General features: G+C 57.0%; 3 protein-coding genes across 3 annotated transcripts; all 3 read right to left on the bottom strand.

Moving 5' to 3' along the window:
- Nucleotides 1-62: 62 nt before the first annotated feature.
- EsH8_II_000980 (uncharacterized protein) lies at nucleotides 63-1,286 on the bottom strand (the record flags this gene model as incomplete). The annotated part of the gene is made up of 2 exons (XM_083264278.1): nucleotides 63-436; nucleotides 491-1,286. 2 exons carry the CDS (start codon nucleotides 1,284-1,286, stop codon nucleotides 63-65), a joined length of 1,170 nt encoding a protein of 389 aa, XP_083121600.1.
- A 6,110-nt stretch (nucleotides 1,287-7,396) lies between these two features.
- On the bottom strand, nucleotides 7,397-9,890 carry EsH8_II_000981 (uncharacterized protein; the record flags this gene model as incomplete). The annotated part of the gene is made up of 3 exons (XM_083264279.1): nucleotides 7,397-7,640; nucleotides 7,701-9,623; nucleotides 9,673-9,890. The coding sequence occupies 3 exons, from the start codon at nucleotides 9,888-9,890 to the stop codon at nucleotides 7,397-7,399; spliced, it is 2,385 nt and encodes a 794-aa protein (XP_083121601.1).
- A 4,483-nt stretch (nucleotides 9,891-14,373) lies between these two features.
- EsH8_II_000982 (P-loop containing nucleoside triphosphate hydrolase protein) lies at nucleotides 14,374-16,544 on the bottom strand (the record flags this gene model as incomplete). Its single annotated transcript, XM_083264280.1, has 2 exons — nucleotides 14,374-16,248; nucleotides 16,323-16,544. 2 exons carry the CDS (start codon nucleotides 16,542-16,544, stop codon nucleotides 14,374-14,376), a joined length of 2,097 nt encoding a protein of 698 aa, XP_083121602.1.
- Between the last annotated feature and the right edge of the window lie 394 nt (nucleotides 16,545-16,938).

Below are 16,938 nucleotides of genomic sequence, written 5' to 3' on the forward strand. Positions count from 1 at the left end.
GAACAGAACCCCAGCAGACCTAAAAAAACAACAAAACTTTTGCGATGGCACGCTAGACTTTCTCAAAAGTTCTGCGAGATACCCGCGTTTTGTTGTTGAGGGTAGTGGGAGGGGTTCTCGATCCGGGTGTTTCGCCGGGCCGGGTTGTCGCGAATGACGGGCTGGCTGGGAAGCTCGGTGGGTCGCTGGTCGCCGTACGAGTTGTCCGTGTACGGGTTGTTGCCATACTGGTCGTAAGGGCCAGTGCCTCCGCCGCCGCTGTACGCCATGCCAATGCCATCAGACGTGTCGGAGCGGTTTCCAGCACTGTACGATGAGGAGGCGTTGGATGGCCCACGTTGGATACCGACTCCGCGGTTCAAGGCCGACGAAGGGCCCATGGCGCCAAGGATCTCGCCGTCGGGTGAGTACGAGCCATCGTGGATCAAAGGCTCTCCTGAATAGGTGTCAGTTCCGCGTGATGGTGATGCCGCGTCCGAGTAAGTCGCACCTGTGTTGCCTCCCGACATGGTAGTGGATGCCTTGCGCCCGGTCGATCCGGCGAGGGTTGTGGAACCCCAGCCACGGTATCCGGACGAGGCGGCATCTTCCTTCATCTCATAGGAGCCGCCATCTCCGAGGGACGGGATGGTAGGATCGGCATTAGGATTGTAGGCGTAGTCCTCGACCTCCTTCCGGCGCTCCTCCTCGGCGTCCTTGCGCTGCTTTCTCTTTCTCCAGAAGTAAAGACCGGCCAGGATAAGCAGGGCAACAGCCGCAATGGGCACGACGACGGCAACAGCTATGGTACCGCCGTTGCCGAGGCCGCTGCCTGAGCTGCCACCGGAGTTGATGGTACCGCTCGTGGATGTCGCAGAGGCGGAGGTACTGGCGCTAGTTGGGTTGCGGGTGACGCCCTCGGTCTGCGTGATGACGGCGAAGATGGTGCTCGTCTTACCTCCGGCCTCTGTAGGTGTAATAACGATGGTCGTCGCGACTAGTGTGGTTTGCGGTTGTTGCTCCGTTGTCGTGGCTTGCGTCGTCGGGGCCTGGCTCGTTTGTTGCGGTGTAGTAGTGGCTGCCGGTGGTTGAGAGGTTGTCGGTGCGGGGGCTTGGGAAGTAGTCGGGGCAGGCGCCTGGGTTTCCTGGCTGGTAGCTGCTGCAGTCGTAGGAGCGGGTGCTTGCGAGGTTTCCGCTGGCGGTGCGCTGCTGATGGGAGCAGCGCTGGTTTCAGCGGGCGCGCTGGACGCCGGTGACTCGATGGGAGCCGTTGTCGGGTCGGCGCCCGGAGTCGTGACGTTGGACATGGTGGTTTCCTGTCTCAGCAAGAGATGCCGGTATTGACTACGTGGGAGAGCCATGTCAGTTACTGGCGAGGGATGCGTAGGGGTTGCATCGCCAGATGTGGAGGAAGGGATGTGATGGAAATCCAACAAGATGGGAGATAGGACGACGAAATCGATGTCGCGAGGCCGAGATAGACGATTGAGACATTTTGTACAGCCAGCACCACTGGGTGCGGCAAGATTCTTGGGAGGCAAACTGGTGATCTGCAGAGGTGCCGTAGTGCACTCGGCAAAGCTTGGGAAGCACAGCGTCGGACAACATACCTTGGAAGGGAGTGATTCGCTCACGCAACTTGCAGGGCGCAGATGGTGGTGTTCAATTTGCACACACGAATCTGCAAGGAACGAGTCGTCGACTGAAAGGCGCAGTCGAGCGAAGAGACGGCGCGAAGAGGCCAGGCAGAGCGGTAGGAGGCCTGGAATTCCGAGCTGGACGGGTGTGCCGGGCTGTCGAATATGATGTTGGCAGGAAAAGCCGGGAAGTGATTATCGCGTTTGGACGGGAGCAACGATGGTGCTCGGACAGGACGAACGGGTCGATAATTGGCGCGGGTGGCTGAGTCAGGTTCAGGAGGTAGGTGCTGGTGCCAATGGGGAGAGCAGCCAAGAGGGACCGTCTCGATACGATTCGCGGGTCGGTGTTAGGTCGGCGGTTGGCAGGGCCGGATTCGCAGAGCCTTGTCGATCCTGGGGCGTAGAGGAAGGATCAATTGGCGACGGTTATGGAGAAGCGGGAAACAAGAACAAAGGAGAGTCGAGTTAAGAGTGAGGGGAGGAGGGAGGGAAGGGCAACAGAGATGAGGAGAAGCGGGAAGAGGGGAAGGAGGATACGAAAGAGCAAGTCGCGATCCTTGGACTGGACTGCAGCTGCTGTTGGGGCTGCTGCTGATGCTAGTGGGAAGAGAAAGGGCAGGGGGGGTGGGCGACGGGGGAGGGATATTGACGGAAGGCAGCGAAAGGGAGGGAGAGGGAAGGGGAGGGGAGGCTCCGAAGGAGCAGCAGAGGATGCCGGGAATATGTATGTTTTGAGCAAGTGAGATCATATGTGGAGCTGGAGCACATAGTGGTGCCTGCCCGGGGCAGCCAGAACGAGGACGGGACGGAAAGGCAAGGGAAGGGACGGCCGCCTTCCTTGGACTCGGCTTTTTCCAGCTCAGGAACGTCCCAAATCTGTCTCGTGTCCAACTAGCCCGAGTAGATGCCAAATGCCAATGGTAATGCAGGCGTAAAGCCAGAGATGCCGCAGACTCGAGAAAAGAACACCCAAGAGGTGCCCCAGTGCCCACCCGCCACCTCAACGGCAGGCGCCCCGGCGGAGTGGCTCAGCGGAAGATGGGCCCATGGCTCCAGCGGCAGGGCGCTGAGCTGAGCTGCGCTCTGTGCTGTGTTGTGCTATGCTGTGCTGTTGTGACCACCTCGGCCTAGTCCCGAAGCGTGCGATGCTAAGAGCCGTTGGCAACCCTTCTGGATCATGTGCGAGAGGCAAAGAGATTGACACCAATCATCAATCTAAACCACTCGTCCGTTCTTTATTTCCCATGTCTCGGTCATTTTGCAAATGCCGCGGCACATGCCCACTGAAATTGCGAGCTGCTGCTCCGCTGCCCTCTCTGGCTCGCGAAGGCGGCAAGGTCCTCGAATGATTGAGGACCCCTGGCAGAATGCAAAGCCTAAAAGCCTTGGGGCTGGCCAGAGAAATGCGCACCTCGAGGCCAGGTCCCCTGAAACGACAAGAGGAGCAAGGCGCGTCACAGTCTGCTCCAGTGGAGGGCTCGAGGAATGTTGGCTGCTACCAAATTATATCATCCAAATTCCTGCCCATTCTTCTTCTGGCCCAAACGGGGACTTGGCCACGGATTCAAGGTCGAAATGAGAGGTCGAGCGAGTCCCAAACAACCCTCCCCCCGGGCCTCCTCACCTCGTGCTGTGCGTTCCAGCGTCACGACTTCAATCCTCATCATCCAGAGATGCAAATGCAGGACACAACACCTCAAACGCGACACGCCATGCAGAGACGTAAGCAATTCAAAGCAAAGCATGTCAGTCAAGTTTCACCTGCTCCTCCCCAGAAAACAACTTCAGACGACGGGCAGCCCGTGTGTCTATTTCTAAATCCAATCGTCCCTTTTGGTACCCCCAGAAGCGTGCCAACTGCCCAGCACGGCCGCGCCTTGCTCGCTCCCAAGGGGGCCCTGGGAGAAATTCACCTCATCAGTGGGATTCGCGATCCGCTTCGCTGGGGACAGTAGAGGGTCCGTCCGCTCCTCTCGTATCCAGAGCGATGGGCGAGTGCACCGGGACTGGTTAATTTCCCTTGACCAGCCAGCAGGCCTCTTCCTGGTAAACCACGTCGATGTAAGGCCCACGGCCCAGGAAACGACATCATTTGCTCCCATAAGGGAGGGAAGGGCAGGATTACAGCCCGTTCGCGACAAACTTACGCCATCCTGGAGACTCGCTCTCAGCACCCTGGGAAAATTTTCGTCCGCAATTTGTCGGACCATCCATTAAAACCAACTGTATTTTACCTTGTCTTGGGTCCCTTGAGCACGACTGCCACTGTGCCAAGAGCCAATACCTTTGCAGGAATGTCCAATATTCACAGACCACCCGCAAGACCCTCCGCCGCGCCCGTTCGTGGTGCTCGATTTGGTTGCGTGCTCGTCTCATTAGGTGGTGTATATTGTTTTGAAGTTTACCAATCATCCTGCCATTCCTAACCACACAACAACCTATCTGGGCGTTTATTATGAACCTCACCTCCGCCCATCTCACAACATGTCTTTCTCACATCGACTCAAGTTGTGCTTGTTGACTTCCGCAATAGGCACGCAATGCCCTTGTGGAACGCTTCGTATCCCTCTATCTTTAAAAATAATAACAACAATAATAACAACCCTCGAATGAGAACTGCCGCTGATACTGGGCGTGTGCCTCTTCCTCGGCGAGGACCACATTCGATCGATCTCCTGTGCGGCTCCATCGATCTACAAAGGTTGCGGTGCTATCTACGTATGGCGTCACGGCGTCAACTGCGCGCTTCTTCCGACGGTCAGATCGGCAGGAGTTTGACCCGCTTGGCCGAGTCCAACAAGTCATATCCAAGCGCGACGATGGGAAACTACAGGAGCCGTGCGATTCTGGAAAAACCCGGCCGGTCCAGTGGCGGTTGGCGACCGCCTCGGCCGCCCCATGTCGGGTAGGGAACTGAGCCTGTTTGTCGGCCAGAAGGGTGGAACTTGGGCCATGATCGTTTGTCGACAAAGTTCCCGTGTACGTTCTTGGCGTTTACTCAGCCGACGCTTCCTCTGGGATCAGCCATCCGTGGCGACCGTCTCACAGCCGGTGGACTCTGTCCGAATCCATGGATTGGCCGCCTGTCGCCCAAACCTACTCCCTCCCGGAGAGCCAATCATTTACACCATCAGGCTGCATAGTCTGTCTGTATCAGACAACATCGGACTTTGCAACTCCGCTCACATGCGAGTTGCGACAGGAACCTTTCATTCCTGTTGTCTTGCAATTGTTTTACTTTCCTTTTGATTTGTTTCCTTCTTCTTCCCTCTACTCCTCCTCCCATTTCCTACCCTCTGCAATGTAACCTGTAAGACTGCACAACTCACCCGCAAAGCGCTGCGACCGTGTGGTGTCGTGGATATTGTGCACCATGAATGCTCTCGAGTTTTGTGCCACTCGCTCGCTCGCTATTATCATTGAGTTGGCACATATACCCTCCACATGACGTCCATCCTCCCCAACCGTACCCCAGCATCCGCAAACCAAACCGGCCAATTGAGCCAATGATGTCCCCGAAGTGTTAAGATCTCGCGGGATGACGGTTATAATAACGGCAACTTCAATATACACTCCCATCGGCACCTCCCCTTCGGAGCCAAAGATCAGCAACAGCCCACCCGCCAAAACGTCATGTCCCCTCCACATGCTCGGAGCACTGGCCAAAAACCCTGTGAAGTCGCCCGTCTCTGTCCTTGGAAAACCATCGGGCCGTGTCGGCCAGTGTCAATTCGTCCCAACTTCACGCAACCTTTCCCTGATCCGACCTGAATGCGGCCGCTCGCTCTGACCCAAGGAAGAAGAAGGAAAACTCAATCGCCCATCCGCAGCTTCACCTCGGCTCAAGCAGCACACCAGCATGCCGGGTTGTCTCAAGCTGCCAGCTGCATCGTCTACGTTCGTGCCCTGTCAGGAACACACTCGCGCCGCATTGGCCTGCTCTTACCAAAGGTTCTGAACTTTCGGGCACTTCTTCTCTGTGCCTTGCTCGCTCACACTCTCTCCATCACACCACCACCGCCGCGCCACAGGCATGCAGACAGGCGACAAGAGCCAACGTGGCGCAAACAACTCACAGCACAACTGAAGAAAGGATCCGAATTCAACGCTGCCTTGCCGGTTTTTCTTACTCTCCATAGTACAAACACCAATGGTTTGTGTGTCAGCCCACCAGCGTGGGATCACGGGCCCGAACACGCCGCTAGCCTCCATCCTGACTGCATCCTCTCTGCTTCGTTCTCCGTCTTCCTACTTGCCAGCGCTCACATTTTACTACTACTGTTGGCACTTCCTTCCTTGGACGATGGAACACTTGGGGGGTCAATTGACTCACTGCCGAGCCAAGGTACCCGAGCTGCTTCGCCCCGAGCTATTCCTTTTTTCCCGCCCCCAACGCCACAAGCATGGGCTGTGCCCCCCAGAACCTCCTCTCGCTAGCCTCCCACAGAATCTATTGGACCAGCACAGGTGCCATTTTAGAACCGAAACGCCACTGGGGCTGCGAGCTCGTCCAAAGCGTCCGATGTAAAAATAAATTTCCCGTAAACCTTCTTTTGGGTGGTGGTGCTGGTCGTCGTCGTGGAGGCCTGCCCTACAAACGTCCCTCCCGCCTTGCTAGTACGGTAGAGTAAAGACCCAACTGGCTCGCCAGTCCCTCGTGTGGCCCGTTCCGTCCCCTCATTTTTTTCCTTCCCGAAGGCAACGCCGCTGGCTCGCCGCTCGTATAGCCGGTGAAGGTCACGAGACATGATTGCTGAGCGGGGGAGGGGGGTTTCCTGAACTTGCCGAGGGAAACTTCGCTGCTTTCCGTGGGGAAGGGGGGAGGCAGGGGGATTGCAAATTCCACCAGTCAAGGTACCTCAACCAAGATTCTTGGGATGACCACTGCAAGACGACACGACCTCCCAACCCAAGCGGTGCCGGGAGCCCACAGCGACAGTTTTCGCTCGTGTCGGCGCGCGCCGTGGCGGCGGGCGGCGTCCGTCCATGTTCTTCCCTGCCCCCTCCCAACTCAAGGTCGAGACCGGCGCTCGTCACGGAGGCCGCCAGAACACTCATTGGACATCCGGGGCCTAGGGCATTCCCGCCCCGGCACCTGGCTAACCGGGAGGCCTCACCCCACCTCACGTTCAATCTTCATGGTAGACTGCGTCTGGGCACGGCATTGGACCTCCGGCCGCTGCACTGAGAGCATTGCAATGCAGGACTGGAGACTCGTGGTAATGTCATGTTGGGGCCGCTGGGGTGAGGTTTTTGGATATGAAGCAGGCACCCCCCGCGGCAATTGGGCATTGCACTCTTTGTCCCACACATCTGCAAGCTCGTCACCCGAAAGACGCATCACTCACGGCTAATTCATAGGCTTGATATAGCTCGGTATACTTTCTGTAGTATTCATCATCTAGCTGTTGATGTTTGGCGGATGGTAAGAAGACACTCCCAATCCCGTTTCTATATGCAAGCCCCGAAATAAGTAGCTGGGGTTTAAGGGCTAAAAAATAACTGTTTGTCGTGACCCAAATACTCCGTGCAACGAAACAGAAAAACGGGTTTCGATGGAAAAAAAGACATTAGCAGTACATCGCTACTAAATGCGAAAATAAATAGCACATGGTAAAACACCCTTGTAGTCCCTCTTTTTGTTGTCCGCAAATTCATGTACATGGATAAACCACATGTGCGAAAACGCAAAAGTCGTGACCGTGGATTCGGCGCTGCCGTATCAATACGCGGTAATCAAAGTAATGATATCAACAACCAAAAACGATGGTGCTTTTCTACGGGCGGATGCCCCATTGCGGCTTGAGCTGGTCCTGGACAGCGGACGTCGTGAATACCGTGTCGCCGGGCAGGCGGCTGACTCTGCCGGCACCACTGCGGAGGGCGGCGTTCTGGACGGCTGAGATGCCGCTGCGGTTGCTGCGGATGCTGCCGGCATCACTCATGGTGTCCGCATCCTTGAACTTGCGGGGGGGCGCGAAGTCAAGACCGGTGAAGGTTCCCGATTTCCGCAACAAGTGCCTATTAATCATCAGTATACGTGGAATCGAGGGTCAATGACATTCGTCCATGGGAACTTACGGGCTGGGCATGGCAGGCATCTCTTCAAAGCTGCTGACCAGTGGGGAGTGAACCGGGACCTTCATCGCGTACGGGCGTCTCTCTCCTGCCGGGCTCTGAGACCGACCGCGGGCACGGTCGGCAAAGGTTTCGGGAGGGGCAAAGTCGAGGGGGTTCAAGATGGAGAAAGAGTCATCCTTGAGCTTCGACGGGTTGGGCAGCGTGGTGAGGTCGGCAGGAGGAGGTCCCTTGGGCTTCTGTCGTGGCGGGCCCGTTCTGTTGGATACCGAGGAACCGGGTCGGGGAGTGTACTGGCTGGACACGTCGGAGCCTGGCCGCGAAGGTCCGAGACGGCTAGACATGGCCGAGCCGGCACGCGGAGGAGGTCGTCTTCCGCCGGGACCGGGGCTGGCCATACGACCGCCCATGGATCCGTGCATGACCCGGGGAGGCGGCGGGCCGCGGAAGCGCGAGCCGTTGGGGGGCGGGGTCATGGCACGACGGGTGACGGGTTGGGCGTAGGGCATGACGAACGAGTTGGTCTCGGGGTCGAAGTAGGCGTCGCCTCCTGGTGCCCCAGAGTAGTTCGGGTCGTAGTCCTCGTAGTACTGAGGTCTGCCTTGAGGAGGGCCTCGGGGCGGACCCTGGGGAAGAGGAGGAGGGGGTTGTTGGCTACCACCGTTAGGGTTGTCGGGGTCGAAGTATTCCTTATAGAAGGACCTGATTCGGTTGGCACGCTCCTCGGGGTCCTCGGACTCCATAACCTCATCGGGGGGCAATGGTCGGAAGCCGACTGAGAGTCGCTTGTTGTCTTGCGCCGGAACACCGAGAGCGCGAGACTCGCGGTTGTTGCTCATATCCACTGAACGCCTCTGAGACCGACCCCGCTCCTCATACTCGTAGTCCTGGTAATCTTGATCTTGGTCGTAACGGTCATAGGCATTCGTTTCCTCTGGTACAACGGCTGGAAGAGTTGAAGGAGCATCGTCCTTCTGAGGACGGGCGCCCGCAGGGAGAGGACCGCCCGCAGCCGGGAAGCTCATGTTGTCGAGGCCTAAGCCAACAGCAGGCGAGGAAGCACCCTGCGCCTGGTCTGGGTTGCCAGCCGCAGGAGGAGCGTTGTCCCAACCCCGGGCTTCAGGAACGGGCGGGTTTCCAGCAGACGGGCGGGGGTTGTTTGGAAGTCCCTTTCGCGCAACAGGGGCAGGTTCGGGAAGATCGGGGATTTGAGGAAGCGAGCTTCCGTTCCTGTCATCGGGGTATGGCACTGTTTCGATCTGGGGAATGATGGGCTCGGCGATAAGAGGACTCCTGATGACGGGAGATGTAGGGGACATGATGACAGGCGAAGACGGCGAGATGATCGAGAGAGCAGGCGAGCCTGATCGAGACTTGGGCGTAGCAAAGGGGTCAGCCGTGGCGGGGGGCGGCCTGGGGAGTGAGTTTTGTCTCGGGGGCAGGGTGTGCTGCGTCATGTTGGTGCGACTCGTCATGTTAGTGCGAGTAGTCATGTTGGAGGCTCGTTTCTGGCTCGTCGACCTGGTGTAAACGGAAGCGCCATCGGGCTTGTAAGATCGAATGGAGCCAACGTCGCTGCCGGCATATTGAGCAACGGAGCGGTAGGGGTCCTCGTTGTTGTGGAGGGTCTTCGCCAGAGAGTTCAGGGACTCGTGTGAGCTCTGCAGGCCCGGAGGCAGGAGGTAGGGGCTGGACAAGTTCATGTCCATGGACAGTTGACGATGCTTCGTGTCGACACCGGCTCCCTTCTCGCGGAACATCAAGCTCTTGCGCTTGGACTTTCCATTTCCACTCTTCATATCAGAGGCCTCGCCAAGCCCGAAATCCAAGCCTCGGTTTGGATCAGTGGCATCCTCCTGTCTCTGTCTCCTCATGTTCCTCCGGTGGAAGTAGTACAACAGGAAGAGAGCACCAACGATGGGGATTCTAGATACCGTCAGCCCATATCTGGTGGTTACAAAGACAGTGAACCTACGTGACTCCGAGAGTGATGGGCAAGGTCAGAGAGGACGGGTCGACAGGCTTCTCGCACTGGCTTGCCGAGCCCGTACACTCTGATCTGGCTCCCAGAATGCGAGAGGCGATTCGCAGCGGGGTGGCCTTGGTGGGCGAAGGCACGATGGGATGAACATCCCGGATAGGAATCCGGGAGCCCATCACGTAGCCATTGGCGTTGAAAGATGTCGAAGCCATCGGGAAAGGACCTATTTAAACCACGACACGCGGTGATGTCTTCACACAGCTCTCCACAGGCAGCCGACGTTTCTCGGCGAGGTCAACGGTTGACCTCGAGATAATCTCCTTCCTTCACTGATCGATATTACCACTATGCCACCATAGCCACACAAAAAAGATCGCGTCTTGGGTCGGAACAAGCTTCGGAAGGATGAGACAGTTGGCTGAGCAGCAACAACGGAACGTAACGTAGGTCGAAAATTGCGGGTCTCGAATCGAATCTCGTAAGTAGTGAAGAATTCCAAACGGATGGGCGGGATGCAGAGAAAAAAGAGCGATGACCACCGAGGATATTCAGTCGGCAGATGTATGTAGGACTGGTAAAGAACGACTTTCGAGTTTGGCAGTTGATTAGGTCCAGTAATCCAATCGCACAATCCAACGTGTAAAAAGAGTGACGAGCCCGCTGGCAGGCAGTTGGTATTGTTTGGATTGTGGAAGGTCGGCAATGTCACTTGGCCGAGGAGGATCAAAGTAACGACCGACGATGTGGGAGAGGACGGGAGGGAAAGAAAACGAGAGTAAGTCCCTTTTGGGGGTGGTCAAGAGCAAAAGAGAGGCGAAGGCGAGACCTGAGAGAGAGCGGACGGGCAAAGCAGCAGCAGGCTGCAGGTCAAGCGAAGCGAAGCGAAACGAGCCAACGAACGAACGGGGAGAGGAGATTGAGCAGCAACAGACCAACGGGACGGGGGCAAGCGCCTCCTAGCCTTGACCATGGCCTTGCTCCTCTGCTCCTTGCCTAATCCATGGGCCCTGGACACTGACCCCATGATCCTGGGCCTGGGCCTTGCCAGACGCCGGGATGACGATGGGTCTAGCTACGATAGCTAGGCCCATCGTGGGCGGTCCCACGCCGTCCTACCACCAGACGCGAGAGCGATGGCCACCATTGAATCGAATGGAGCTCAATAGCAAATAGAAAATATTGGGGGAGAGAACCAGTGGGAGCCTGTGCGAAAGGGGGGTGGGGGTAGGGGGGAGGTAAAAAGGGGGGGGTGGTGCCTGTCAAGCTTGGGACGGAGGACTGGGGTTGGAAAGCGCCGTTTTTGTGGAAACGGGCGAATGAAGAGCAATTTCACCAAATGAGCTGGACTCGCGCGACTTTTTTCCCCCTGGAAGTGGACGGCCCTGGTCGAGCAGCAACACAGCACAGCACAGCACAGCATATCAGCATAACTGGATCTCTGACCTGTCAGTCCTATTTCTTCACATCTTGCCCTCAGAAAACCGCTCTCTCACGTCAGCCATTTCTTCCCGTTTGCAATCCCGCTCCACAGCGTAGCACTATCACAGACACTGCGTTGCATGGGCTTTTTTGGTCCGCATCGGTGGCTTTTGAACCTTCCAAATCCAACCCTTCTATCGATCCGTTTATCGCAGCCACAAGTCAGGTACGGAAGGCCGCTGACTGGCTGACGCTGCCAGCACCCTCTCAAAAGCGTTGCACTAAAATCGATACAAGCGCATGGGCATGCAGGGGCTCTCCTCGTCTAGCGCAGGGACTTACTGCAGGAACGCGCCCCTCCTTGACCACGGAAGCTCCAACAGGGTGGAGATGGTTCATCGGATTGTAATCATTGGATGGTCGGGACGGTGAGAGGCTTCGGCAGCACGGGAAACAGACACCGTGCAGGGCATTGTTGCTCTCACGGTCGGTTTCTGGTCAAGCCGCCCGCAGATCCCACATAGTATGTGAGCCATCACGGCACTGGAGGCTGCACAGACTATCGGCGGCTGCTTCAAGCTGCCATCACATAACCATCTCAGTCGATGTAGGTCAGCAATAAGAAGGGGGGATGGGGGATGGAGGATGGGGGATGGACAGAACCCCGGAAACGATGCCGTCCACCTAGCCTTTCTGAGCCCGCCATTCGTTCACTTCCCGCCCACGGCACGGAAACCACACCACGCTGCACTCGCACAGCGCTAAACTTGCCGTTGAACTAGTGGCTTCAGTGGCTTCTAGATCCTCGGCCACTGTTTCTGGATCGAGGCTGGTCTCAGACACCCCCAGTAATGACCGAATGCTGCATCTACACAACGGATGCATGCTGCCTTGTTCATTCAATGAATGCATTGACCATCGGAACACAAGGCAATTAAGTGAGGAGACTTTCTTGGGCAGTCCGCCGACAGTTGAGTCCAGGCTCTCTCGTCTGCGAAACCACCCCCAAACCTAACCAGGCCTCTACCGAAATTGGAGCCGTTACCCGGAGTTGGGTCTTTGCCCTCTCCTTGGAAATCCATCAAGGGGGGACCTGGCGGTGACGACGACGGCAATGGGCCATGGAATGAGGTTATCATAGGTCGGCAGGCGGGCACTCCCGGGGGTAAGGACCTGAACCTCTCCTGATAACCTCGTCGAGGAAGGAGGCTGAGTTGCTCGCCCGCACTCCACTGCGCTCCCCGCTGGCGGTATTCACGATCCACGACTGATTATGCTTCTGGTTTTCTTCACTCCCCAACTACCCATCGCCGCCTATCTATTTTAGGCGAACTAGATTTACTTACACATGGCCCCTATTGAACGTCACTCCCACGAGAGGCATAGGTCGGGGCTTGTGGCTCCTGTAGCCAGGCGTGGGCGTCGGGCGGTTCTTCAAGCCTCTTCATTTGCGAATGCTGGATCGGGACTCGCATCTACCTCTTCGCCATGTCAGGATCACAAATCGCGCGCGCACGTCTTCTTGCTTTTGCACAAGCTCATTCCATGGCAGCAGTAGCCGGCAAAGTGCAAAATACTGCAGAATGTGCACGCCATGCGCAGGAAGCAACAATAACAACGACGCGGCATCTCAGACCGTCATTTCGGTTCTGAGTGGGGGGTGGGAGACCCGTAGCAGCTCCAGCGACGATCACTCAACGCACCCTGGATAAACACCTCCGTTCGAATCAGAAAGAAACAAGGAAACAGCGTTCCCCCCTTCTGACCCGGGGCCTCCCAGCTTCGCATCAACCCATCGCCACGTCGCGGCGGCTCTCCCCTTTGACGAGGGATCCATGGCAGCGACAACGGAGGGCCGGGTTAAGGGGCCGGTGAGAAGATACAGCGGCAGTTGTTCGGAGAGGGGGGAGCTGCACATACGTACTACGTCGCATCCGTACCGCATGCGGCACGGAATCGTATACCTCTGGCAGCGACAGTGAGGGGAATCTGAGTCGCATGCCATTGCAATGAACCGCAATCCCGTTCAGTTGGCCAGGTTTCTGCCTTGGCCGGTCGCTGGTCGGTTCTTGTCCGGTGTCCCATCGGCCGAGCGAAAACGACCCTATTCGGGGTTCTGGCCGGCGCTGACGCCAAGCAATAGAGAAGAAACTGGTCAGATAGTCGGTCGCTGGTTTTTACATCCTGGGTCTTCCAAACCTTCGCTCGGCTCTTTTTCTTTCTACCTGAAGAGAAACACGAGCATTCCTCCTGCATCTCGATATGCATATGGAGTATTCTGGGGCAAAAAGCATGCGCACCCTGTCTCACGTGCCGCAAGACAAGACATTGTCACCTCATCCAGAAAGAAACGAGAACAATGAAGCCATTCAACCGCTAGTCGTCGACTCCCGTCCGCCCATTGTCATGCCAGGGGTAGGTAGACAGTTGGCTAGGTCAGCCGCTGGTGAGACCTCAAAAAATTCAATCACAATGCTTTGCTTGGCCAACCAGTCAAATGGCCTAAAAACATCATTGGCACCGTCCCCAGTTGGATAATTAAGCTAATCTCGATGGGCCCTACAAAGCTTGTCATTGGCCGAGTTCTCTTGGTGCCCCCCCGTCTTCGGCCCGCAGCATCATCACCAATCATATTCCAGGACTCTCGGCCGCTATCACTCGAAGTCTGCATCACTCGTAAAAAATTAAAGAGAATATGGCAGTGTGCGGATATCCTTCATAAAGTTGTGTCAATTTACATTACCCCCCTCCCCTCCCCCTCCCCCTCCCCCTACAGATTCCCCTTGCTGACGCCTCCACTGAGGGCTCTGTAGTCTGACCGGCAGGTCAGACTGGAACCCTGCCACCATGACAGAAGTCGGCCCAAAGCAAATCAGTTTGGCGGTTGTACTTGGCCCACCTCCTTTAAACAGATAGCGGTGATTCGGACACTGCCTTGGCATCTCTATATCTGCCGCGAGACATGGCTGTGCCCTTGAGTCGTGTGAGCTGATGTCTCTGTCTCTGGTCTGGCAACTTAAGAAGCCCAAGATGTAAGAGCCAGAGAGCTCATGTGATTGATGGCCTTCTTTCCCCCTCTCTGAGTCTTCTGCCGTCCGCCATGACCTGTCTCTCCTTACTGTACGTGGAAAACCTCACTCGTTCGAGACTGCAACCTCGTCAAGCCTCGTCCAACACCCCCGCGAAGGCCAATCTCGTCTCGTCTCGTCTCGTGCCAGGCCCCCCTCATCGCGCCCCCCTCTGCTCCTTCCACCTGGCTCTCGCCTAGTTTCAGCTTCAGCCTCGCGTGCTCGCCGAATTGTCCACGACCTGGTAGAATTCCGGCGCGTACTCCACAAGCCAGTCTTTCTCAATCTTCGTAACGTCTCGTATGAAAATCTTGGTCCCCGTCTCCATGACCTCGTGAAATATGACCCAGTCAGCCTTGCGGTTGAACATGAGCGAGCTCGGGTGCGCGTGGAGCGTCGTGTCGCCCGAGACGTTGCGGAACGTGCCGTCCGGCTGCATCCTCGCCGCGTGGGCGAAGTAGCCGCTCGTGAGGCACCTCCGGATCTGCTCCGCCTTTGTGAGGTTTTCCTGCTGCCGTTGCTTGGCTGGCCCAGTTCCGAGTGGCTCGTCCACGGTGATGCCGAATCTTTCGAGGTACCTCCTCAGCTGCCCCCGTATGCTCACCGCGCGCGTCAGGGTCTTGAAGTTGAGGTTGTGCTCTCGGCAGAACTTTGACTCCTTCCTGCCCTTGGTCACAAAAGCCTGGTAGACGTTGAGAAGCGTCAGGTGGTCGCCCTCGTCGGCGGCAAACTTCCTCCGCGAGATCTCCATCTCCTTTCTCTCGCCGTCGTGATGGAACCATACGTTGTTCCCGCCCGCGCTGGTCATGGCCGCGATGGTGAGCATCTCGTTTAGGCATCCGAAGGACGGCGCGCTCAGGAGCGTCTTGCCCATCATCGGCTCGACGGCCAACTCCGCCATCCTGTTGCCCAGCGGCTTCGTGAGCTTGGCATACTCGTCGAGTGCACCCAGGGAGTAGAGCAGCTCGAGCGCCTTGGCCATCAGCTCCGAGGGCGGCGGGCTGATGAAGTTGAAGCGCAAGACGTTGTCGATGCCGAGCGCCTTCAGTTGCAGGATAAAGGGGGCCAGGTTGGACCGCTGGATCTCGGGGACGTTGACCTCTGGTAGAGCGAGGTATGCGTCCTCGGTGTACAGCCGGAAACACTTGCCCGGCCGCGTCCGGCCCGCTCTGCCAGCGCGCTGGGATGCCGAGGCCTTGGAGATTGCCGTCGAGGTGAGCGAGTCGATGCCCGTTCTTGGGTTGTACGCCCTGAGCTTGGCGAAGCCGCAGTCGATTACGTAGACGATGCCGTCGATGGTGATGGAGGCCTCGGCGATGTTGGTCGCGAAGACGACCTTTCTCGTGCCCTCTGGGGGTTTGTCAAATACGTACATTTGTTGTTCTGTCGATAGGCCCGCGTACAAGGGCAGTGCTTGTAAAGTTGTCTGGCCTTGCGGCTGCTTCGTGTCCAGGAGGCGATCGGCAACGGCCTGAACTGCGTAGTCAATCTCCTCGCGACCGGTGAGGAATACGAGGATGTCGCCCTCGAGTTCTTGAGTGTGGATGTCGAAGACTGTGGAGATGGCCTTCTCGACGTAGTCTTCTGCAGGCGAGTCTAGGTAGAGTGTGTCGACGGGGTAGGTTCTACCCTCCAAGCTGATGATTGCGCCCTTTTCGTTGTCGTCGTTGGCAGTCTCGAGCTTGCTGCCCTCGGTCTCCACCTCCGCTGCTGTCTGCTTCTTGTCCTCGTCCCCGGGGTTAGTGGTGAAGAACTTCAAAAACTCCTCAGCCTGCAACGTGGCACTGCTGATGATAATGCGCAGCTCTGGCCTCTTCTTCTGGATCTTCTTAAGCAGGCCGAGCAGGATGTCGGTGCCGATAGAGCGCTCGTGTGCTTCGTCGACCATGATGACGGAGTACCGCGTGAGCAGGGGGTCAACGAGGGCCTCCCTGATGAGCAGACCGTCGGTCATGAACTTGATGCGCGTCTGCGAGGAGGTGAGATCCTCGAAACGGATGGCGTATCCAACTTCTTTACCTATCTCGCAGCCGAATTCCTCGGCGACGCGGAGGGCGACCGTAGTCGCTGCTACTCGGCGGGGCTATTGTAGAATGTTAGTAACGCTTCGTGTAATTGAAATGGTCTTAGGAGACACTGGGTAGGGACTCGGCTTACCTGAGTGACGCCAATGACTTTGCCGTCGGAACACCATCCTGCCGCTTCAAGGAATTGGGGGATCTGTGTCGTCTTGCCAGAGCCCGTGTGGCCCACGACAATGGTGACTTGCTTGGTTTCGATGAGATAGAGCAGAGCCTCACGGTGCTTTGCTATCGGGAGAAGAGCCGCCGGTTTGTGCAAGGCTGGGATGAAGGCTGAGTTGATGTCGAAGTCGGCCATGGTTGCTGGAAATCACAAGCGGTAGATACTAGCAGCCAAAATATTGGACGTTGATACTGTTAATGAAATCTTTACAGCTTGTACGAGGTGCTATGCCAAAGTCCTCTTCAAAAATCGTGTTTTCCTAGGCCGCCCTCAGGCTCAAATAAATATTATTCTGACCGTCTGTTCGTGCTGTAAGTAAGGTTGGCCTCACTTGATGCTGGCCTCACTCGATGTTGGCCTCACTCGAGATTGGCCTCAATCGTGAGTTGCAAATGGGACAGAGGCCCCAGCTGTTGCCAGGCGTCTTTGGCACACCGCCAGATGTCAGCCAAGGATTCTTCAGAGGGACGTTCGTCCAGTGATCTGACGACGCCTGTGGCGACAAGGATTGTGGCTGAGCTTTAAGCTC

This window comes from Colletotrichum jinshuiense, chromosome 2 (genome assembly GCF_051148585.1).
Source record: "Colletotrichum jinshuiense chromosome 2, complete sequence".
NCBI lineage: Eukaryota > Fungi > Ascomycota > Sordariomycetes > Glomerellales > Glomerellaceae > Colletotrichum > Colletotrichum jinshuiense.